The 24,713-nt window shown below is 44.6% G+C and overlaps 2 protein-coding genes across 18 annotated transcripts in view; one reads left to right on the forward strand and one right to left on the reverse strand.

Annotated features, from left to right (window-relative positions):
• EXOC7 (exocyst complex component 7) overlaps positions 1 to 3,214 on the forward strand; it is a 32,003-nt gene extending 28,789 nt beyond the window's left edge. For all 17 annotated transcript variants that reach the window (XM_081185362.1, XM_081185371.1, XM_081185372.1 and 14 more), the window contains 4 exons: positions 407 to 470; positions 1,554 to 1,595; positions 1,718 to 1,851; positions 3,016 to 3,214. In XM_081185362.1, coding sequence (XP_081041488.1) covers positions 407 to 470; positions 1,554 to 1,595; positions 1,718 to 1,851; positions 3,016 to 3,118 — 343 coding nt within the window. In that variant the 3' untranslated portion in view covers positions 3,119 to 3,214. The remainder of the gene's footprint in view (positions 1 to 406; positions 471 to 1,553; positions 1,596 to 1,717; positions 1,852 to 3,015) is intronic.
• A 2,506-nt stretch (positions 3,215 to 5,720) lies between these two features.
• Positions 5,721 to 24,340, reverse strand: ZACN (zinc activated ion channel). The gene is made up of 10 exons (XM_081185411.1): positions 24,113 to 24,340; positions 23,558 to 23,617; positions 22,038 to 22,198; positions 19,277 to 19,321; positions 18,927 to 19,033; positions 17,799 to 17,968; positions 16,237 to 16,361; positions 11,936 to 12,140; positions 8,239 to 8,433; positions 5,721 to 7,362 (listed from the first exon to the last, which is right to left on the reverse strand). The coding sequence occupies exons 1-10, from the start codon at positions 24,144 to 24,146 to the stop codon at positions 7,166 to 7,168; spliced, it is 1,299 nt and encodes a 432-aa protein (XP_081041537.1). The 5' UTR covers positions 24,147 to 24,340; the 3' UTR covers positions 5,721 to 7,165.
• Positions 24,341 to 24,713: the final 373 nt, after the last annotated feature.

Below are 24,713 nucleotides of genomic sequence, written 5' to 3' on the forward strand. Positions count from 1 at the left end.
GACTGCCAAGGCAAAGCAAAATGCTCCATCTGATGTCATGGTGATGCTCACTTGTCAGAATGGCCTACAGGTGCTGGAGGTGCTGGATGCAGCCCACTGGTCAGATCTATTTTCGTACCCCTGGAGCAGCCTAACAAATATTATTATTCTTACTTAATTTCTGTATCACTTAATGCCCAAATAACACAAGCTGCTTAAAAGCACGTATTCTTCTGAGCCCTGGATGTACAGACAGATCCATGTTTGAAGCCAAACATGCTGTGATAAAGGTCTAGACCCCCTATTTGGATCCTCTATATATTGGAACATATATAGCACATGCATTTGTAATTTGTCACTTATTTTATTCATTTGTTTGTGTGGCCATCACACCCACGTTGCTTACCCTTCTTTATGTCTATTTCAGCTGGTTGAAAGTAACTGACTCTTTCTTGGACAGAAACTTGCCTGTCGTCCAACCTGGAGTCAAGGTGAGAACACTTCAGAAGTAGCTTTCTGTGTTGGAAAGTTAGGATGTATATTACACACACACACACACACACACACACACACACACACACACACACACCTATATAAGAGTTTGTTGTGGAAATCACATTAGAGCCAAACTGTTCATGGTATTGAATGTGTTTAGTATTCCCTCCCAAGACTCTTATCAGCTTTGTGAGGAAGGCCAATTTTGGCAGGACTGTGTCATCCAGGAAAAGAAGCCACCCCTCCAAATTTGTGATGATCCAGATCTTGTCCCATCACCAAAGACTTTTAAAAAATCAATGGCACATGAAATGCTTATATGCACTTTGCATTAAAAGCCAGCTAGAAAAAGGAAGTCCTTGCTAACTGCCTACGGATCTCTCATGAGAGGATATTTCACAGGCACCGCCACAGAGAACACCTTGTCTCTCATACATTGTTTCCTGATCTTACCAGTAGACAGGACAGAGAGCAGGGCTAGCAAGATCAATCCTAAAGGCCAGACAGGTTCATATGGGTGCAAGTGGTTTCTCAGGTAATCTGGTCCTAAACTGCCTAAGGCTTTCAAGGTCAAATTCAGCACTGTAAATCAATCCCAGAAAAATAAATGGGCAAAAGCACAGGTTGATATAAGATCAGAGTTACCCTCTCCAGATAATCGGGCACTAGCGTTTTGCATTAATGAAGTTACTATTTTCCAAGGCAGCACCACATAGAGAGCATTGCAGTGAAAGTAACCTGGGCATGGATAACTGACCCTAGTTCTTTGAGTGTGGTGGTTGCCAGAGGGAAATATTGCCTGCTTTGTGCTGGGAAAACCTTTAGATCCCTGTCTATAGTGCTCAAACAGAAGTGTGGGGAGCAGCTTTATTCACATGCCATTACGCTATAGCAAAAGCAGAAATACTCATTGAGTAGTAACTGAGTGCATGTCTGTAAGGCCTGTATAAGACTCCTATGAATGTATAGGGCCCAGCATCAAGCCAATTAATCAAGAAGCATTGGAATATCAGCCCTGGAACAAATTAGTCTGAGAAGAAGAAATAACCAGAAGAGCTCTTTTTCTCAATCTCCCACAGCTCAAAGACAAAGAGAGACAGGCCATCAAGGATCGCTTTAAGGTAATTGGCGATCGGAGCCTAGACAGATGTTCTTGTTCTTGGCTTTGCACCCATTGTGTTAACTTTTCCAACTGCTCTACAGAACCAAATGCATGCTTAACATTATCTTCTCTCTGGGAAAGGGTTTTAATGATTGTCTGGAGGAGCTGTGTAAAATCCAGAAGGCTTGGGCCATCCCTGACACAGAACAGAGGGACAAAATCCGGAAGACCCAGAAAAATATTGTGCTAGAGACCTATTCTGCCTTACTAAGCAGGTAATTATTTGACCCACAAAGATGTCTTTGTTCAGAGAGTTTTGACAGGCTTTGAAAGTTGTGTTCCTGTTTTGAAAGCTATCATTGTCTGTGATGGGTTTATAGATATGTGCAGAATTAGCCCCTCCCCCGGTGTCTGAGGGCCCCCAAGTTATTAGTATGCATTGAGAGGATACCTTTGAAACGTGACTATGAATTGCCATTGTTGAATTTAGTATTTTAGTTTGTTGCCTTTTTTTCACTCTTCACTTCTCCTACACCCCCAATTGAAATAAATGGATTCTGACCATAAGGGTGGAGGTTGCCAACCTGTCACCTGTGAAGGCCCACATTGGCACACCTGAACAGGAACAATTGACTCTAAGCTTTCTTTTGGGGGGGGTAGGTCTTTAGCTCTTCTAGAAAGAAATTTATGAAGCATAATGTACAAGCAACTTTCTAAGCTGGGGATCTAAGCAGAAGGACGGGTATAATACGTCTTCTGGCTCTATAGCAGCCCAGAGCACTTGTTGGAGTTGCAAAGGCTCGCCCACTTCAAACACCAATGGGCTGTGAAGTTAACTCCTTTCCTCATTTTTGGAAGAAAGGATTTGCCTAGGCAGTTGTGATGGGAGAAAGATGGTGAGGAGGGTTAGGATAGTTGCCACCCCTTTGTGGGTTTTTGTCTGTACCAGCAGCTGGCTACATTTGATTGTAGGTGGATCAAGAAGGCAGCATTTTGTGCACCAAATGTATGTAGTTGTAGCTCAGCCTGCAGCACATTAAACTCCCAGCACTGGGAATAAACACAGCAATTCTTTTTCTCTTCAGCCTTGCTGTATAACAGATCTTCGACCGCTTGTACCAATTGTATAACTTCACTGGAATTGAATGGATTGGGGGAATTCAACATAATGCAATGTTGATTGTTCTGTCAGTACAAGTGGAGGTTTTGCCACCTTTGCCCCCTGAGCCACTCTCAAGGGGCACATGGGAGAGGAAGATGGAAAGCCCCATTGCACCAGCAAATGTTCTTGCACAGTTCATTAGTGGGACTAGTTAGTTGAATCCTGCCCACTGCATGTTGTTCTGGCATCTGGTGAAGAAGGGGAGGGGAATTGAGGAGTGAGAAATCCTGTCCATGCTTGTCACACCTTTTTCTCCCCCTTGCTTTTCCCTTGGCAGGTATGGCAATGTACCCTTTACCAAGAACCCTGAGAAATACATTAAATACAGGGTGGAGCAGGTGGGAGAGATGATTGAGAAACTGTTCGACACATCAGCATGACCTCTCTGCCTGTATGTCTCAGTACTTTCTCAGCCCAGTATGATGGCCCTGAGTTATGCTTGTATTTATCAAATTTATAAATTCCTAAGAACATGATTTATGGGTTGTCTCTTACTTCTTACAAGATCATTGGTTGAAATCTTGCTTGGTGGGTAGGTGTTCCTAGGATACTAGTAATATGTATAGAATTCTCTTTTCTGCACAGGGCTAAATCCTTCTGTATAGTGTGCACACAAGTGCAACCTATAGTTTAAGGATGAGCTAGTTTCTCCTTCAGAGGCACTGCCCTGGCCATTCCTATGTAAGCTTAAAACCCACCTCTCTCTAGTTTTCCTTTTTTATTTTATTTTTTTTAGTTTCAACAGGAGTACAAGGAACATACAAACACCAACAAACAGTTATCCATAAACAAAAAAATCTACTTGTAGATGGCACTTGGGACAGCTGCATGGTGCTATAAGTGGAAAGATGCTGCCACTCACAAAATACAGCAAAGCCTCAATTTATTAAAAATGTCTACAGAGATGGTCAGACCGAAATGGGAGCTAATTGCCTGGAGGTCACCTGGTACAGCCAGCCTAATAAAGAAAAATCAAGAAAGGCCATCAAGTATCGGCAGTCTTACCCAGCTTAATCAAGCCCTTTCAGATTCCGCTCTGTTGAGTTATTCTGGCTCAGTTTATTTCTTTTTTTTTTTAATCTAGAGGTTCTTGCCCTCTTTCCTTGTATGCCCTGTTGAAATGTGTGAGAAGTTATTCCCGAAAAGAAAGGAGGAAATCACTTGTTGATTACTACCAGTGGATATGTAAATGGTAGATAAGTATCCTGAAAGGCCAATAATTGGCAAGAAAATAGGGTAATGGATGCAATTGTAAAGTAATCTCTTCCATGCCTGGTTCAGCATTTATAAGTGAGCCAGAAAGTTCAGTGAAGATTTTCCTGACATGAGGTCATGTGCTGACAGTGTATCTTGGTCTCTTTTTTCATTCCCTTCTCCTCTAGGGACAAGTAAGACTTGGATGTATTTATTTAAAATTTTTCTAAGCTGCTCTTCCTCTGATGGATTCCAGGACAGTGTACAAAGAGATATTAGCATAAAAGCAACACTTGTAACATCTTTCATAATAACTTAGCAATGGGGAGGCAATCAGAGACTAAAGAAACTAAAAGCAGATTGAGGCAGCTTAATGCTTTCAAATGCCAACACCACATTTTATCCTGAACCTGGCAGCATTATACTCTGGGCATTGTACTACTTTGGGGAGGGCATTCCAGAGTTGGAGAGCAGAAAGGCATTTTGTGCTGGCTTGGCACAGAACATATGTAGCCATATGCAGACATGCGTTAAGATGTATCTGATAGTATATTTACTTGTACTGCTCGAAAGGTATTGAATTGCACTGTTAGCCATTTGGGGATCTCTACATCATAGAATTGTAGAGTTAGAAGGGACCCAAGAACTATCTCTATGGATTTCCACTTCAATTAGAGCTCTTAGCTTCAAGGTGTAATTTTTCAATGGTAGATTCAAGAGCATCACCCCTTTCAAAAACCTTCCTTGCAGTGCAGTCACTCCAGAGTGCCTGAAGATTTGAAATAATGTTACATTGTTGGTTATCTTAATGGCACTCAGTAAAGAGCTGAAAAGGTCTCATAGCTATTCCCTGCAGTTTTTGAGTGTTTTTCAGTGGTGATGGTAATGCATCTTCCAAAGATAACCTGCAGATATAGTGGATTGTTACTTTTCAACTACTGGATCACAATGTTCTCCTTCTAAAAGAATTGCAGTCCAGGCAATTGATTTCTCTAAATTGCAGTAAGAGCACAGATTGCATCAACACTTGAGGCATTTTTAACAGGGGTCTGATTTTTCTACTTAAAGTTGAAACAGTCCTAAAACTTTAAGTAGGAAAATCAGACCCCTGTTAAAAATGCCTCAAGTGCTGATGCAATTGGTGCTCTTACTGCAGTTTAGAGAAATCAATTGCCTGGATTACAATTCTAGCTTTATCTTAGAGTAATTATTATCTAGCCGTATTGAGCTAGAAACAAACTTGTGGGAAAGAATGAGGAAGAGTGCCATATTCTCAAAGCATTGCTAGGAAGTATGGATGATCTGCTTGTACTCATTGTAGACTTCCACAATTCCCATGACACAACCAACTTTTCTCACCTAACCAAGATACAGAAAAGTTAGGACAAGAAATAGAAAGCTGCTTGAGCTATTTAACACTTAATTTAACAGCTCCTGTGTGATCCCATTGCTGCCTCTGTCTTCAATATTACAGTGGTGCCCCACAAGACGAATGCATCGCAAGACGGAAAACTCGCTAGACGAAAGAGTTTTCCGTTTTGGAGGTGCTTCGCAAAACGAATCTCCTATGGGCTTGCTTCGCAAGACGAAAATGTCTTGCGAGTTCCTGCGGGTTTTTTCCCTTTCCCCCCCTTTTTCTAAGCCGCTTATCAGCTGATCCGATAAGCCGCTAATAGCGCTAAGCCGTCAATGGGCTTGCTTCGCAAGACGAAAAAACCGCTAGACGAAGAGAATCACAGAACGGATTCTTTTCGTCTTGCGAGGCACCACTGTATTAAAAACTCAACATTTGTTTCTTAATGGTAGGTTACCCCCCCCTCCACTATTTGGTTTTCTTACTAGCGACCTCTACCTTTTATTCACATTTGCATGTCTGCTTCTTGCAAGACTCTGATTTGACTTTGTTAGGCCCGTTCATATGGCACATGCTCACTGCTTGAGTCATGTGTTGTTGAATACTCACAGCTGAAGATATGAACAGACTCCACTGAAATGCACTGTGCCTGAGGGTGCAAGCAGGTTCTGTTTGAGTGCTTGATCTCTGGTCCCATTCACACATGCAATTTGTAGCAAGGGCAGCACACGCAGCAAGTGGTGAATGTGTATTTGTGAGCCAGATAACTTGGATTTGGTACAGTTCCGGTTTTCCACCTGCATGTGCCTTGCACCTTTACTCTTCTCTCAGTATTTGTTCTAGCTAGTTCCTGAGTCATGTCTTTTTGGGCAGGTGAACTAAGACTGAATGTTATTCCCTTAATCCATCTGGTTGTTTTATCATAGCAGCAATGAAAGGCATCACCTGTACTCCTTTTCTTTTTGTGCATTAGTAATTCTACACTGTCCTTTTATTGGAAAATGCAGATCTGAGGGAAAGAGGAATAGTACACACAAAGATTAATCTAGGTGTAATTGGAGAGCCACATTTCAGTAACTGTACGATGCTGGTAGCAGCAATACACTACCAGATAGGTGAGTGAAAACTACCTGGGCTTTCTAGGAGCAGGGTAGCCCTGGCTACTGCTCTGTTTTTGTTTATGTGCAATATTTATCGATTGCAGGTGAATGAATTTCCCCTTCCTATATTTCCCTCCTGCAGACCTGCACACACCCCTAAACCTGCTCCAAACAGTGCCACCACAACTCTCCAAAGCATATTTGGTGGACAGGCAAGGGGTTGCAGGAAAGAAGTGAAGAAAAGGAAGCCCTGTTGTGTGAGCGGAAGTCTGTTGCAAAAGTGGGCAGACACAACTGGGTGTCACTCATTCTTTCTATTGATAAAATGATTGACAATAATTCAAAAATGCAAATAAACTTAACCTATACACAATAGAAAAATAGTACCACAAAACAAAAATACATAATATCTCCACTAAGCCCCAGATGTTCAACAAAATGAAAAGGTTTTCACCTGCCCACAAAATAATATCAGGGTAAAGCATCTACTGTACTGGAGAACATTTGCTCTGCAACATACATGAACTGGGAAAACTCTCCACATTTTTTAGGGAGAAGCAATCATTTGTGTCACATCTAAAATACAATTTTCAATGTATTCTTCCTTTTAAAAATTTAATCAGTTCTGAGAAATGCATCTCCTGGAAGACTGCTGAATGCACTCCATTTTCCATAAATCTTTAGATCAAAGCAAATTATGCAGATAGAGGATTGGCAAATATGCATAACTTCAACTCAGTACAAAGCAAGGCTTTAACGCAGCTTTAAGGGTGGCACCATTATTTTTGTTCCCATTTGATTCCATCTAAGTAGTCTTCTCCTGGAGGCTTCCCTGATTCGCATTTCCAAAAGAGCCAGAGTGCGGAAAACAGGAGATGAAACACAACAACCAGTCCAAAGTAGATGAAGAAGAAGAGCCTGTCCACATGGGCAGAAGCTTGTTTGAGATGCGATGACTCTTCAGTTGTCCCACAGTCTGCAAGGTAAAGGAGAAAGACGAGCTGAATGAACACTCAGCTTGCAAGCTTCATATGACCAAAGCACTTGAGGGGGAATTCAAGTGATCTGTTATGCAAACCCTTTCGGGTGATTGCCGCAGAAAACAAAATAAGCAGAACCCGAGATGCTGTTGAAAGGTACATTTGAAGTATTACCGATGGACTTTGGGAAAATAAACAGCTGGTAATTGATGAATTTGAATTCAAACCCCTTTGATATATTTAATACATTCATAGTTCTAGTGTAGATCCAAACCCCTTTCCTAAGCATTGGTGTTTGTTTGGGCCCAGATTCTGCAACAAATGAATTTTGCCTCTGATCAGAATTCAGAAAATGATTGGGCTTGTTAAATTCTGAATAAAGGCGGTCTTGTACTTTAAGTAGGTTCTATTCTTTGCAGGATAGATACTTGCTTGGCAAGAGGGAGGACAAAACTGGGACAGAGTTCCCCTGCCTTAAGGCTTCAAGGGTGTGTTGTTGAGGCTCTCATGTTGCTGCAGCTGTCCATCTATTGATATTCAGAACCACCTTTCTGTTGCAACACCATAGCAGAGTTTGGGAGAGAGTGGGGTGGCCCTGCTAGCAATTAATTACACTTCTGATTCTTTTCAATCATTCTTTGGCACTACACCATCTTCCTGCCACAAAGCCTTCGGTGGATCCAGAGGCTTGCCTGCATCAGGATGTTGTATTGTTAAGACCAGCTTTTCCCAGCCTGGTGCAATACTGGCTGGATCTGATGGTAGTTGAGTTCCCCATGTTTGGTAAAGGCTATTGCACACTGAAATGTGGCTTGCTACCAGTCACCTTGCTTGGGGAATGTCATTCTGTTTTATTTCTCGTTAGCACCTACCGCTTTTCCCAGGATCTTTTGTATGTGCAGGATTATTGCTTTGGTCTTTAGGTAACATAGTGGTAGCCTTTGCCTTTCCCCACTGACATCCACAATTCAGCCAGAGATTTCTGTTGTCAGTAACCAACTTTGTTACCAAAACAGTCTCAATTGTGCTAAGGAATAGTAACACCAGGAGACTGATGTAGTAATAACCTGGAGTTTAGAAAAAAGAGGAAATTAATTGCACAGCTGTTGAGCAAATCACTGGATAATAGTTCTAAACAATTGACTTCAAAAAATTGTTTAGCATAGCTGTAGAATGCCAAAGGGAAACTAGCAGACATGGACTGAAAAACTCAAAATAAGCATGCGCATAATTTCCAGTGAAACCATCATTTTTACAAAACATTATTTTTACGTCGATTGCCAGAAAGGCGGGCTGGAGCTGCCTGCTTGGCCTTGATGTTTGGTCTTTGTGACCACTCTTTTGACGACATTACATTCCTTAGTGATAATGTGCTGCAAAGTAAGGAATTTTTATAGTAGTGTGAGCTGAGGCTTAACCAAGAGGTTTCAACCAGGATGAAGAAAACAAGGCAGAGCTAAAAGATTGAGCAGAGGAAAAGCATGAAGTGATTTCAAAAGATGAGGGAAAGGTTTTTGCACTGTATTGCAAAGGGCAAGAGAACCAGGCACAGGGAACAAAAAAGTGACAAGTTTGAAGAGGCACACGATGAAGGCAGTCCTTATAGTGTTATTCATTGCAGGAACAGGAGCAATAAAGAATAGCGTTTCGGAGGGAATTGGCAAGTGTTTTGGCAGTATCAGAAAATGATGGAAGTTGAGCAATAAGTGGAATCGAGTTCCACCTGTACTGACAATTGCTTACTTGCACCACTCATTCCTACCATCCATCAGCCTAAACAAGAGAGGGGGAACCTGTGCTCCCCCAGCTGTTGCTTTACAACTCCCATCTCCCTGACCATTGGCCATTCAAAGAGGAGGCTGCTGGGAGTTGGAGCCTAACAACATCTGGAGGGCCAGAAGTTCCCCATCCCTGGCCCATGTGTATGCCAGACATGTTGTTAAACACATCATTCTCATGTCGCCACCCCACCCCATTGTAGGAATAGCTAAGGCCTGAATCTCACTCACACAGGCCCACTTAAAAAAAAATATTTTGTAAAAGAGGACACTGATTATGTGTTTAGCATCAGGGGCAGGCAGACTTTTAGTTTTGCACATTGTATTCTATTAGAATGTCAGGATCTACAAACCAGTGCCTGTTTCAAAATGGTGTGTGCTTAGAATTAAATAATTCTGAGCCCAGGAATTTGCTTCTAAGTTCCAGAACTGAACAGAACTCCTGGTTCTTCAGTACAAAAATCCATACTCAGTTACCTTAAACTTTCTTCATTTCAGCAATATCATTTAGGATGGGTAGTGGGGGAGTCATAGAACAGAATAATATAATTATAGTGTTGGAAGGGACCCCATGGGTCATCAAGTCTGATCTCCTGCAATGCCTGAATCTCAGCTTAAGTATTGGTGACATTTTGTTGCTATTATTCTTAAACAATAGTGAGTCAGACTCCTGGTCAATACACCACAAATCACCCAAAGATTCATCAGTAGAACAGATCGACCTTCTGCCTATCTCTATTAATATGATATTTAGTTTGGCCATGTGCATGCATGTGGAAAAGAAAGAAACCTTCAATTTGCAGTCTTGTAACAGCCATTAAAACTGGACTGGGAAGGAGCATATGAGTCATGGCTCATGACTCATCCTAACAAATGTCTCTTATTCATCAACAAAGTCAACCATGTTTGAAAAGCAAGGGATGTGTGTGTGGGTGTGTGTGGGTGTCCCTGCCCATGTAAGCAGCCTTCTCTTTTGCTCCTCTCCTGCCCTGACTCCATACAAATCCAGAGTTGTGATGAGGCACTACAAATCCTTCCACAAGGGCTGCACAATGACAGCCTTACAATTTTATGCATATAGGAAGACACGCCCACACCCACCCACCTCCCTCCCTCCCTTTCTGTAAGCAGCTATGCAGTGTATAAAATGGTGAATAGAATGATATTGCCGTTTGATGTAAGAACCATTTGATTAACCTTAATTAAGAGAATTTAGGCTCTTGTTCCACAGCACTCTAGCTCATTCCTGTGCGCCTCAGTGCACAACAAAGGATATTCTGAGTTAGGGTGAAGAAATGTGTGCTGGGAGGGGAGCTCTCAACTAAACCGGTGCATTGTTTTTCTTATTCACAAGAAGTGCTTGGGGAAGCACTGCACAGTAGGAAGAACACTTAGCCGCTCACCAAAATGACCTCCCTCTGGCAAGCTCTCCTTCCCACCTCTGTGACCTATAGTTCACTATACTCTGTCTTGATGCTGTCTTCCTTTTAAAAATAAAAATAAATAAAAGTCTGCCTATTTCTCTAAAGAAACCCAGGGCTCATCCGCACTTACCTTTTAGCCCTGCACTTTCTAGGCACAATTCCAAACTTTAAAGCACCATGTCTGAGCATTATTTATTTATTTTGCCCCAGCACTTTCCTTGTGAAAACCTGCTCTTTAATGCTGAATCAGAACAAACGGGTTTCTCATGGATTGCCATTTGCTGGGATTCAGCTTTTAAGAGTGGGTTTTTGTGCTCAGACACCGTGCTTTAAAAGCACAGGCCTGTGCCTAGAAATGCAGCCTGACAGGAAGTATGGATGAGCTCTCAAGGTGACTTACAAAAACAAAACAACCCCTGACACACTAAAATTTAACAATATCCAGTCCCTCTAACAAATTCCAGCAGCTAAAACACAGAACTTATCCAGCAAAAATTAACTAAAGGCACTTTGACAGGAAAGACTATTGTAAGTACAGTGGTACCTCAGGTTAAGAACTTAATTCGTTCTGGAGGTCTGTTCTTAACCTGAAACCGTTCTTAACCTGAAGTACCACTTTAGCTAATGGGACCTCCTGCTGCCGCTGTGCCGCCGCTGCATGATTTCTGTTCTCATCCTGAAGCAAAGTTCTTAACCTGAGGTACTATTTCTGGGTTAGCGGAGTCTGTAACCTGAAGCGTATGTAACCCAAGGTACCACTGTAAAGAAATAAAGAGTAGTACTATTTCAGTGTGATAGGGAAGTTTACCATGAAGTCCGCCACCTCAAGACTGATCATGACTGGCTTCTCTAAGAGAAACCTGAGGAGTCTTCAGTTCGCCAGTGCTCTTCCCCTGTCCCTGGCAATCTCCCTGAAGCCATGCCCCCTCCTCAGGTGACCAGGAGGGCTCAATCCTCATGCTCATTGCCATGTGCTGGGCAAGGGAGTGCACCCTCTCCTCCCCACATGCCACAGAGGGGATGGAAATCAAGTTCTCCTGGCTTTTCACCTAAGGAGAGGGAAAGGCCTAATCCTGCTACTCGGCCTGCTGAAAAAGAGACAGCGTTTGTCCATTGCATCTCTGCTGATCTCCAATAAGCTGCTGGGGGCAGCTTTTATGTCCATTGTGGTACATCAGCTTTGGGGGGGGGGGAGTTAACCCCCCACTCACTGCACTCCATAACGTGTGTTTCTCCCTCTAATTGGTTACCAACATTACAGGGAATTGCGCCACAGGCTACCATTTTGGGCTACAGCCCCATGTGGCTTGTAATACGATTCCGCCTGCAGTTTTGCTACTTAATTTTTCCTGGCCTGTTCAACTTACTGAGCAATGGGTTGCAGGAAGAAGAGCCTGGCAAGGAGCCAATGAGTGAGGAGTGGAACACCAGGTAAGCCAACAGCAAGGTGATCATGTATGCCAGCCTGTCTTTGAGTGGGATAAGGAAGCCACAGAGATCAGCTACCACGAGTGCCAGGCTTGGCACAATTACAGAGAGGACGATTCGCATTCCTGTGTTTTCTAACTTCACCTAGAAAAGAGGTTGGGGTTTGTGGTTGAAAGGAATGAGCATTTGAGCCTTTCAGCATTTCGCAAAACATCGGCATTGGTTGGCAAAGTGGCTGGATAAGTTGTATTTATTTATTTATTTAATCAACCTCCCTCTAATAAGTAAATACCAAAAGAAGAACACAAGCTTTGGCACTTTCCACTAATAATAATAATAATAATAATAATTTTTTATTTATACCCCGCCCTCCCCAGCCAAGGCCGGGCTCAGAGCGGCTTACAAGCAATAATAAAAACAAGATGAGTGATTACAACTTAAAAACAAAAATAAAATACAACATTAAAATAATGGAACATTAAAATATTAAAATGGAGCCTCATTGCAGGAGAAGGAAAAGAAAAAAGAAAAAGGGGGCGGAGGGAATCAAATTGGCTCCAATCCACAGGCCAGGCGGAACAACTCTGTCTTACAGGCCCTGCGGAAAGAGATCAGATCCTGCAGGGCCCTGGTCTCATGAGACAGAGCGTTCCACCAAGTTGGGGCCAGTGCTGAAAAGGCCCTGGCTCTGGTTGAAGCCAATCTAACTTCCTTAGGGCCTGGGACCACTAGGGTGTTGTTATTTATGGACCTTGAGGCTCTCCGTGGGGCATACCAGGCGAGGCGGTCCCGTAGGTACGAGGGTCCTAGGCCGTGAAGGGCTTTAAAGGTCAAAAGCAGCACCTTAAATCTGACCCTGTACTCCACCGGGAGCCAGTGCAGCTTGAAAAGCACTGGATGAATATGCTCCCATGGCAGAGACGCTGTGAGGAGCCTCGCTGCAGCATTCTGTACCCGCTGGAGTTTCTGGGACAGCTTCAAGGGCAGCCCCGCGTAGAGCGAGTTACAGTAGTCAAGCCTGGAGATGACTGTCGCATGGATCACTGTGGCCAGGTCGGGGCGGGAAAGGTAAGGGACCAACTGCTTGATGCGGCGAAGGTGGAAAAATGTCGCCTTGGCTGTTGCTGTGACTTGCGCCTCCATGGAAAGGGAGGCGTCAAGGATTACACCCAAACTCTTAACGGAAAGCAATGGCACTAATTGGGCCCCCGCAAGAGAAGGGAGTTGGTCCCTCATCCCCATGCTATCCCGACCTAGCCATAGGACCTCTGTCTTCGAAGGATTTAGTTTCAATCGGCTCCCACAAAACCATCCAGCCACAGCTTCCAAGCATCTGGTCAGTGTGTAAGGGGCCGAGTTGGTGTGGCCATCCATCAGTAGATAGAGCTGAGTGTCATCAGCATATTGATGACAGCCCAGCCCAAAGCTCCGGATAATCTGGGCAAGGGGGCGCATAAAGATGTTAAAAAGCATTGGGGAGAGAATTGCGCCCTGCGGCACTCCACACACCAAGGAGTGGCGTGACGACATTTCCCTCCCTAGTGCCACCCTCTGTCCCCGACCAGAGATAAATGAGCACAACCAGTTACGGGCTATGCCCTGTATCCCCACGTCTGCAAGGCGATGGTCCAGAAGATCATGATCGACCATGTCAAAGGCTGCTGACAAATCTAAAAGGATCAGCAGTCCTGACCCGCCTCGATCCAGTTGTCTACGGATATCATCTGTTAGGGCAACCAGAGCCGTCTCCGTCCCAAAACCAGGACGGAAACCGGACTGAAATGGATCTAATGCCGATGTTTCCTCCAGAAACCTACCAAGCTGTTCAGCAACCGCTCTCTCAATTACCTTACCCAGGTATGGAAGATTTGAAACTGGGCGGTAATTGGATAGGTCTAAGGGATCTAATGAAGCTTTCTTTAAGAGTGGACGCACCACTGCTTCCTTCAGTTCCCCTGGGAATGTCCCCGTGTCAAGGGACAAATTGATAATTTCAACCAGGGGGGTCCGCGCAACATCTGGACACTCCCTAATCAGCCAAGACGGGCACGGATCAAGGAGGCAGGTGGTGGGCCTACCAACTTGGAGGAATCTATCCACATCAGTAGGGAGTATCCGATCGAAATGGTCCAACACTGGACCTGAAGTCAGTCGAGGGGCCTCCAGTTCAGTCACTGTATCTAAATTGGCAGGGAGGTCACGGCGGAGCAACAGGACTTTCTCCGCAAAAAAGCTCGCGAATGCCTCACAGCTGTGGGTCGAATTTGTGCTTAAATTTGGTTGTCCTCCTAAGGACGTTATTGACCTAATTATTCTAAAAAGTTGTGCCGGGCGAGAGCTAGCGGATGCAATAGAAGCTGCAAAGTAAGATTTCTTAGCAGCTTTCATAGCCATCTCATAGGCTTTCATAAGCGTCCTATAAGATGTTCTTGAGGCTCCGTCACGAGTCCGTCGCCATACTCGCTCTAGCCGTCTGAGATCCCGCTTCATTTTCCGGAGCTCCTCAGTAAACTAAGGGGCCCGGTTTCGACGGGGTCGCAGAGGGCGCTTAGGCGCGATCTCATCAATGGCTGCCAAGAGCCGGTTATTCCAGTCCTCAACAAGGTCATCTAATGAGTCGCCAGGAGGAGCAGGGTTCCGCAAGGCTTGTCGGAATCTATCAGGATCCATCAGTTTTCGCGGACGAGCCCAAATAGGCTCGCCACCCGAGCCGGGGAGGAGCGGGAAGTCAATCTTGGCTTTTAAAGCGTAGTGATCAGACCATGGCACTTTCACAGCGGGGAGCATGATCACATCTATGCCAGCCCCAAAGATCAGATCCAGCGTGTGGCCTGCTTGATGAGTGGGGCCCAAAACAAACTGGGAGAGCCCTAGTGTTGCCATGGAAGTCACTAGGTCTAGAGCCTGTGAGGAGGGAGCGGCATCGGCATGGACGTTGAAGTCTCCCAAAACCAGTAGGTTTGGGAACTCCAAGGCCCAGCCCGCCACCACCTCCAGCAGATCTGACAGGGTGGCTGCAGATGTGCTGGGTGGTCGGTACACCAGCCAGACAGCCAAGCTCTCCTTGGTGCCCCACACGAGACCAACACATTCAATGCCGGAGATTGCCGGTGATGGCAGAGCTCTGAAAGAGCAATCCTCCCGGAATAACAACGCTACTCCTCCCCCCCGACCTACAGTCCGCGATTGATGGAGGACAGAGAAACCTGGGGGTGTTATCTCATGTAGGGAGACTACTTCGCCTTCCCGTACCCAGGTCTCCGTCACGCAAGCCAGGTCAATCCCCTGCGAGACAAAAAAGTCACGCATGGTGGCAGTTTTGTTGCCTATGGACCTGGCATTGCACAGCACCAATGACGGAGGTGTGTAATCCTTGTTCTCCCTACCCTCATCCCTTGATTCCACTACTGTCATCTAATGTGGAATTGGCGAAGTCAAGCAACGTTTTAAAAGCCGCTTGCCTAAGTTGGTCATTCATGCCCTTCTGGCCATTAATGTAGAAAGAAGCAGTCATCTAAAAGCGGACGTTCGCAAAAAGGTGCACTGAATCTTCTTAAGTGAACATTTTTGTCATTAAAAGCAGACTTTGAACCCCCTCCCTGTGAACTTTTTCTAGACCAGGGGTGGGGAACCTGCAACTCACCAGACGCTGCTCAAATACAAATCCCATCATCCTTGACCATTGACCAAGGTGGCTTGGGCTGATGGGAGTTTAAGTCCAACAACACCTGGAGGGCTTCATGCTCTCCATCCCTGATCTAGTCCTACCTTACAAGGTTGCTGTCAGGATTACAAAAAAATGTACGCGGAGTGCTCTCAACCCTCTGAAATGCTACAATAAAAACCATGTTGCAGCAGCAAACTAAAGATGCTCCTTAAATCTGGGGTGTGGAACCTGTGTCTCTCCAGGTGTCAGTGGACTAAAAACCCCATCATCTCTGACCACGGATTGGCCTTGCTGTCTGAGGCTGATGGGAGTTGGAGTCCAATAGCACAGGTTCCCTGCTGCAAGCACAGTTCACGTTTCCAAGAAGAGCATTCCCTGCAGCTCCTCTCCCAAGCAGTTTGCTCTGTCTCACTTGCCTTCTTTGCTTTCGCCAGCAGGGCTGAAGGCACATGGTGCAGGGAGGTCCTGCATTGTGACATTCCCCACGCACCCCAATCAGATGAGAGGGCAAGACCCAGCAAAGAAGCCCCTTGCATGCCTTCTCCGAGTTATAGTCCAATTTCATCTCCTTACCATAACTACAAAGCAAGGCTGTGGCAAATTCTTCAGGCTGCTGACTTTCACATCCGTGACAAGGTATTCACGCTTTAAATTCAGAATCTGGTTTTGAATGGAGACGTTGAATTCCAGCTCATTGACTTGAAAGAGTTAAACACACACACATATTCAATGGAAGTATAAGAGAGATTTTAGGAGTCCAATCGATCATCTATGCTCCCTTCAATAGAAGGAGTTGCATCTAAGTTGGAAAGAGCCCCAAGGACCATAAAGTCAGGCTACCCCAAGACATGTTCCCCTTAAGGCAAACCTCACGTGGGCATACCCTCCAACATTTCTCTGATGAAAATAGGGACGTCCCATTCCATAATGATAATTTTACTATTTATACCCCACACATCTTATTGGGTTGCCCCAGCACTCTGGCCAGCTTCCAACCAGCATAAAAACGTAATAAAACATTAAACATTTTATTTTAAAAACTTCCCTATACAGTGGTACCTCAGGTTAAGTACTTAATTTGTTCCAGAGGTCCATTCTTAATCTGAAACTGTTCTTAACCTGAAGCACCACTTTAGCTAATGGGGCCTCCCGCTGCTGCCATGCCGCCGGAGCACAATTTCTGTTCTCATCCAGAAGCAAAGTTCTTAACCTGAGGTACTATTTCTGGGTTAGCGGAGTCTGTAACCTGAAGCGTCTGTAACTCAAGGAACCACTGTACAGGATTGCCTTTAGATAGCTCAGGTGTCAGATAATTCCATACCCTCCAACATTTCTCCAATGAAAATAGGGACATCCTCAGGAAAAGTGGGATATTCCGGGATCAAATCAGAAACCAGGACGGCTTCTCTAAATCAAGGAGCTCCCTGGAAAATAGGGACACTTGGAGGGTTGGAATACGGAACTCTTATTTGACGTGGTAATTGCCGGTACAGGCGCATAATGGCTGTGGCAGGTGAAGGGCAGGCCACAAGAATGACACAGGAGACTGGTATTGGGTTCAATTAGGCCACAGCTTTATTGATTCCAGGAAAGAGTAGGTTTGGCTAAGGCATTGGGTATGTATCCTGCATCAGGCAGCCTGCCTGCTGCCTGATAGGAACCTGGTGGGGTCAAACTTGTGCTAGGGAGTCGCTCCCCAACATGGATTGGATGCCACGACTCCACATGGGCAGCCATTGAGAGAGGTGTAGTGACCCTTTGGTCCCTCAGTGGACTCCTGGACACAGTCACCCCACCTGAACTGAGCGGGGGTGGGGTGGGGGACAGACAGGCAACGTGTCCTTTCTCCTCAAGGATTCCTTCACTTTTAGTAACTACTTCCTAAAGTAGATCACTTCCTTTCAGGCTTCCTTCCTGCTACTTCTCCTAGCTCAGTCAGAATGAACATGGGCTTCTGTTGACTTCTCGGCTCCATCTTGTAACAACTATACCTAGAATAGGTTTGTTTGCCATGAGTAATCAAACTTTTTTATTTGCCCTTTCAACCAGCAGTCTTGCCAGGTTATTTCCTTCTGCACTATATTTACCAGATTCTGACATTTGCATTGCCCAGCATAAGCAGGCACCTCACTTACCCGTGTTGGCTAGAGAGGAGAAGCTCAGAGTGCAGCGAGTGCTGTCTCGTGGGTAGTATAAGAGATCAAAGTTGCAGTTGCTGTCGATGCGCAGAGAGAGCGCAAACTCCACTTTCCCATCACTGTGAAGCACTACGGGAGGCGACTCTGTTTTCCATACCACTTCAAACCTTCAGTAAGCAAAAGGAGCTGTAAGATAAGGGGGACAGCAGAGGAGAGTCCTCAGACTTTCCTTGCTCGCTGTGACATGTTTTGACATGTAGAATGGCATCTACTAGGAACTCGCCCACAAGGTGAGTGTTTGGGTCACCTGGGCAGGTGGATAAGAAAAATGAGCAGGGGTGGTGGTACAGGAAGAGCTGAGTGAAGGGAGGCAACCACTCTGTAGCTCAGCTTCCTATGAAAAGGTCAGCTTTGTGTTACTAGACCAGTTCCTCACTCAAGGTTTAATGTCCTGTTTTCACACATCGTAATATGAAGATACACAATGCTGTATGAAAATGGGGAGGAATGAAATCCAGAAAAGGAATTTATGCTTAGCTAAAGTTTCCCATCCGCCGGTATGTTACACTCTTCTGTGTTTGTGGAGAATTACTCCTATCAGTTGGTGCATTGGCCAAGAGAGAGATGGTACGGCGCCTTGTCAGATTATTCCGTGTGCAAGGCTATATAGGTTTCTGCTTTCAAGGAGATGGGTGCTTTACAAAAGGAGTGGACAAATTCATGGCAGGTGGGTACATTTCAAAGGAGCATACTTCTGGGGACCTGATGCCACAGGTTGCAGGTGGGAAGCAATGGGATGGTTGTCATCATCTGGCCCTATATGCAACATCCCAGGGACTTTGGGTCTGGTACGGTGTTGGATGCTGTTCTCACATTTTCCTATTCCTTTCCACATTCCCTCTTTCACTGATGAGGACTCTGGGCCCCTCTAGATGTTGCTGGACTCCAGTTCCCAGCATTCCAGAATAGTAGTCATGCTGGCTGGGGCTGATGGGAGCTGCAGTCCAACCATGCCTGGAGGAGGGCTTCAGGGTCTCTACCCCTGTCCTGTACCTTTTTCAGGGTCAGAGACTGGAGAAACCCTTGGGACATATGTGGAATGGTACATTTTTCAAGGCTACTTACGATTCTTGAACTGTGAGGGAAGGAGTCCACACTGAACCCCAGGGCACAGTGATGGTGGTGAAGGGGAACTCTGTCTCATTCCAGGCCAGCTGTTCAGCATACCATGACTGAGGATTTCAGTGAAAGGAAACGTTAATCTTGACTGTATCCTCCTCCCCACTCACCCACCCTTTCAAATCTAAAATCTGCTTCACTCACCAACTGTATCACTTCAGCATCCCATGGACATGATCAAGCTAATGATTTGACCAGGAAGTGTGAGCAGACAATGTGGAGAGTGGAGACGGCCTTCAGGACCGCTCTATCTCCTATTACTTCCCAGTTCTTTGATAAGAAAGACTAAGCATTACCTGATAAAGCACGAGGACAGATGAGATAGTGTATTGCATGATGTCCTGGTGGATAAAGAATTCAAAGTCAAACACACACAAATACATGCACACACACACACACACACACACTAAAGTTCATAGAAGAATATTCAAGAAAACACGGCTCCAAAAAGTCTGCTTTTTATGTTGGCCAAAAAAACTGTTGTCACTTCCATATAACAGCTCTAGCTTGGGAGACATCTATACTCAGTTTCATCATCATCATCATCATCATCATCATCATCATCATCATACTGCCCTATAGGTAACGTAAAGGTAAAGGACCCCTGGACGGTTAAGTCCAGTCAAAGGTGACTATGGGGTTGTGGCGCTTTTCTCACTTTCAGGCTGAGAGAGCTGGCGTTGGGGACTTCCGGGTTGGCGCCATCGCCGAATGGCGGACTCCCTCCGAGCTCCGGAGGGAGTCTGCTCGGCAGGGGCTGGGTCCTACCGCGCCGGCGACGCGGGGACCCTTAAAAACCACGGGCACGGAGCCCGTGGACATGGGGACTCGGCTGGTACCGTTAGCGCCCTCCCGACTCGTGAAGGAGCCTTTTTAAAGGCTACGGATCGGGTGCCGGGGAGCGGCGTGGTGCTGTGAGTCTATCGCTTCCCCTGCCGAGCGCAGCCGCATGCCATTCGTCGGAGAGCGCTGGCTTCTTCCATTGAAAATTCGGCTATTTAACAACAACCCGTGAGTAATTGGGTAACCGGGTATAAAAGGAGAAAAAAAGGAATTTTTTTCGGATTCGGCACGAGCGGGGGGGGATCTAAAAAGGAAGTCAGTCCCCTCCCTGATTGTAAACATGCTAAAACAAGGACTGAGAAACCAAGATCGATTTAGAAGCTTATTGCTGACAAAAAATATCAATTCCACGATGGGATATTACAAGAATTGTGCTGGAGGAGAAAAGTCGAGGGTGAGAGGGAAAAGGCAACCCCCCTCTGGGAACCGGGGCGATTCGGAGAATCTGGCGGAGAGAGATGGAGAATTTGACAGCTGTCAAAGTAGCTGTCAAATCTTGAGAACATAAAGAGGACTTTGTTATAAGTATTTTGCTGGTAAATTTTGCTACAATTGGACATAAATATGGATACAAAATGTCGGGGGGGAAAAGAAACAACAACTTGACTTTTGGATTAGAGGATACAAAGTTACTGCAACCCCCCTAGAGGGGCTTTGGGACATTACAAGTGGCGTATGTGGAAAACTACTCTGGGATGGGTACAGGACTTATCTCCTGGGAAAGCAGCTGAACTGAAATATTGTTTTGTCTACAGAGGTGACAACACAATAGAATTTTTCTATTGAAGCAAGGTAGGAACTGGACGTAAGTTTTTGTTCCTGAATAACAAACCTCTGTAGAGATACTAGATTTTGGAATAAGAATGGTTTTGCAGCTGAACAAGATAGAAACCTGAGAAAGTAAGAAATAAAAGAGCAAAGGACCAACTACGCCACGGAAAGAACAATGGGAGGAGCAACTATGACCAAAGGAAATTAAAGGCCTCTATTAGACTGGATTTTTGAAGTTAAACAGCATCAAAACAAGCAAATTTAAAGAAAACCGGCAAGATGGATTGAGGAAAATTTGGCTGTGGACTTGAGACCTCCAGGCCGACAACATACAGACTGATGGACATGCGGAATCTAAACCAGGGAAGGGAGGGGGAACTCTAGAATCCAAAGGCTATGTAACCAACTTTGTGGATCTTCTTCTATCTTTTATCTTTTATCTTTCTATATAACTTTGGTATTTTGATTTAATATGTTTTGGGGAAAAAGGGGGAATTCGTGGAAGGAAACGGGGTAGATCTTGGGGGGGGAAAACTTTTCTTTTCTATTTTGTTAAAGATGAGGAGTGATGTTAAGATTGTAATTTAAATTGGCTAATAGGCACAACATATTAGGTTTAAATTGGGAATGAGAACTTGTGGAACCAACTTAGGGAAAGGGGAATACAGTCGGGAGGGGAAGGAGGGAGTCCCAGAAAGAAGGTTATGAAAATAAGGGTTTAAAATTGGTCTTTCTGTTTCTTTTCTTTATCTTTTCCGTTTTTTCTATTCTGTCATTATTGGAAATTTTAATAAATATGATTAAAAAAAAAGAGAGAGAGAGAGAGAGCCGGCGTTGGTCCACAGACAGCTTTCCGGCTCATGTGGTCAGCATGACTAAACCATTTCTGGCGCAACAAAACACTGTGGTGGAAACCAGAGCACACAGAAACGTTGTTTACCTTCCCACCACAGTGGTACCTATTTATCTACTTGCACTGGCATGCTTTTGAACTGCTAGGTTGGCAGGAGCTGGGACCGAGCAAAGGGAGCTCACCCTGTGGCGGGGATTCGAACAGCCAACCTTCCGATCGGCAAGCCCAAGAGGCTCGTGGTTTAGACCACAGCGCCACCAGCATCCCCTTACCCATATACTCTATACCCCTTACCCTATACCCATGGGTCTCAGGGTGGTTTGAACATACATTATTTTGAACATGAACATTATATTAGTATAATCCTTGTTTGCAGACAGAATGTCAATTTGTAAGCATGGTACAGTCATACCTCAGGTTTAAGTTGCTTCAGGTTGAGCGTTTTCGGGTTGCGCTCCGCGGCACAGAAGCGACGAATCACGACCCGCGCATGTGCAGACATGGGTTGTGTTCACTTCAGGATGCGAACGGGGCTCCGGAACAGATCCCGTTACATCCAGAGGTACCACTGTATAAGTTGTTATACCTACCACATGAAGCACGTTAGACATCTCTATCTTGACATCCACCACAAGGGGGCCGTTTCCATTTCTGGGCATCAGGGATGGGGAATATGTATTCAGCAGTGACTCTAATAACTTCACTTCCAAGGAGTTGATAGATTCTTGCCAAGTCATCTGAGGCAAGGCTGCTAAAAGCAAAATACACAAGTACTCTGTTTCAGAGCTGTTCATATAATACAGTCCATCTCAAACCAAACATTAATTCTTTAATGTTGGAAATACGGAGGATATTTGCAGCAAATTATTCCACTCACAACTATTAGGCAACAGAACTATTTTGTTCTGCGAGGGCTATTCATATATGTATTTGTAGGATTTCTTTCTTTCTTTCTTTCTTTCTTTCTTTCTTTCTTTCTTTCTTATCAATTTAATTTTTACAATTAAAACAATTTACAATTAGCCAAATACAAAATACCATGTAGGATTTCTTATTCACGTTTTACCATAATGCCCCAGGGCTGTTTATAAAGCTCAAACGCAAACTGAATCAAATTTCTCCCTCATCCTTAGTGTTACATGAGGTATATGTGCTTTTAAAAATTCATTTGAACAATCCTTCCTGACAGCAAGAGCTGTTCGACAGTGGAATTTGCTGCCAAGGAGTGTGGTGGAGTCTCCTTCTTTGGAGGTCTTTAAGCAGAGGCTTGACAACCATATGTCAGGAGTGCTCTGATGGTGTTTCCTGCTTGGCAGGGGGTTGGACTCGATGGCCCTTGTGGTCTCTTCCAACTCTATGATTCTATGATTCTAGGTCCCTCCCTCCCTCTTCTACCCATTGAAAGGATAAATGATGATTCCCTATATATGTACGAGTTTAGGTGCATATTTGCCATTTCCTCACATTTTATTTTGCTTGCATATAGGAAAAGCTGTTTCCTAGAACATTGCTTTTGCCCTTCTCTGTGGGTTTTTTTTTTTTAATAAAGCTTTACCCTCTAACAATCCAAAATTGCTTCTGCATTACATTAGTGGGACCAAGAGCAGGCACCTATCGGTTAGACTATATGGGTTGCATCCAACGTTGTAATAAGTGAATGTTCCATCAGAGTAAGGATTTCTGCTTCTCCTCCTCTCCTTCCCCCACCTGCCCCCTAAATCTGTTCTACGGCTTTCCTCCAATCATCTGAAGCCAATTTGGGGAGGGTGGGCTGGGGAGAAAGCCCTGTTGTGCAAGTGGAAATCCTTGTGCTGGTGGGACACAGTAACTGAATACAGTGGTACCTCAGGTTACATACACTTCAGGTTACAGTCTCCGCTAACCCAGAAATAGTACCTCAGGTTAAGAACTTTGCTTCAGGATAAGAACAGAAATCGTGCTCCGGCGGTGCGGTGGCAGCGGGAGGCCCCATTAGCTAAAGTGGTGCTTCAGGTTAAGAACAGTTTCAGGTAAAGAACGGACCTCTGGAACGAATTAAGTACTTAACCCGAGGTACCACTGTACTGCCCCAAGTGCATACAGCGTTAAAAAAAAAGGAAGTTCCTCTTACCTAGCACCAAGAGGAAGAGATTCAGGCAGATCCTTGTCACCGTCATCTTTTTTTCAGGTCCTGCAATATGAAAGCATGGCAGCAGGCTCTAATGCAAGGTAAATTCGACACCAATTCATAGCACAGAGAGCCAAAACGACCATTTGTCACACAAGGTTGGTGGCACAGCTAGAGCATGAAGCTGCCAGTGAAAAGGAGATGGAAATTTCAATTCTGCTAGTTCTGAACTCTGAAGTGGCTTCCAGGTGTGTAGGACTGCCTAACAATACTTTCATGGGAATTCTCACATTACAAAGCATGTAATCTTACAAAAATATGTATCTCTCTCTGTTCTCCACTGAGTGAGGGCTACATGAGCATCTCCACTCACGGCTTTCTGGAAGTTATCATCTCTAGGTATTGGCTTCTGCCTTATCTTCCCAGGCTGTAGGGCAGTCAAACAATACTTATTATTCTGTAACCACATGAACACAGGACAAGAGATTCAACAAAATCTACATGCCTCTGGACCCCCCACAGGATAATTTGCAATCAACACGCACTTATTCATCATACCTGCAGAAGATGCCACACTGTTCACATCAGACATGAGGTAAGGGCTGCCCTGAGCATCACAGAACCAGTTTTTATATAGGCCATTTACTACGATATCTCTTTTGGGGGATGGATTGTAATGTCAGCCTGCCATGCTTCAATTCATGAACAACAAAGCTCTGCAACCCTCTAGTTTTCTTTCTACCAACAGCTGCCCTTTGGGAGATAATTTCCTGGGCTTTCATTGCATTCCCAGCAACAACAACAGTCCATTGTGAAACAACACAATGGAAATGTGTGTGTGTGTAGAAGGGTGTAAATTGCCATAAAGAGAAGTATGAATTAGTTCTCTGCATCACTAACCAAACAAAACCAACACCTTGTTTATTATGTGCTTAGATGCTGGTGTGTGTTCTCTTTCATTTCATTCTGTCTACCAACCAACTACATTTGGGGAAATGAAATATAGGGTTTATCTCAGTATTTATTTCCAGCCAATGAAGATTTAAACATGGACTCACTTCTTTGCAAATAACTGCTATTAGAATACATTTTTAAATATTTCACAGAAAGAGGGACAACTCAAGTTTGAAGCGACTACGCAATCAAAATAAGTGGTGCG

Source organism: Podarcis bocagei, assembly GCF_964188305.1.
Source record: "Podarcis bocagei genome assembly, chromosome: 2".
NCBI classification, from domain to species: Eukaryota; Metazoa; Chordata; class Lepidosauria; order Squamata; family Lacertidae; genus Podarcis; species Podarcis bocagei.

Excerpts from the sequence above, each read along its gene's own strand:
- ZACN (XM_081185411.1), bottom strand. The coding sequence starts at position 24,146 with ATGTCTGATGTGAACAGTGTGGCATCTTCTGCAG. Across the intron at positions 19,034-19,276 it reads CTGTCCTCGTGCTTTATCAG|TCATGGTATGCTGAACAGCT; the intron begins GTAATGCTTAGT and ends TGAAATCCTCAG. Across the intron at positions 7,363-8,238 it reads AAAAGATCCTGGGAAAAGCG|ACTGTGGGACAACTGAAGAG; the intron begins GTAGGTGCTAAC and ends TTTACCTTGCAG.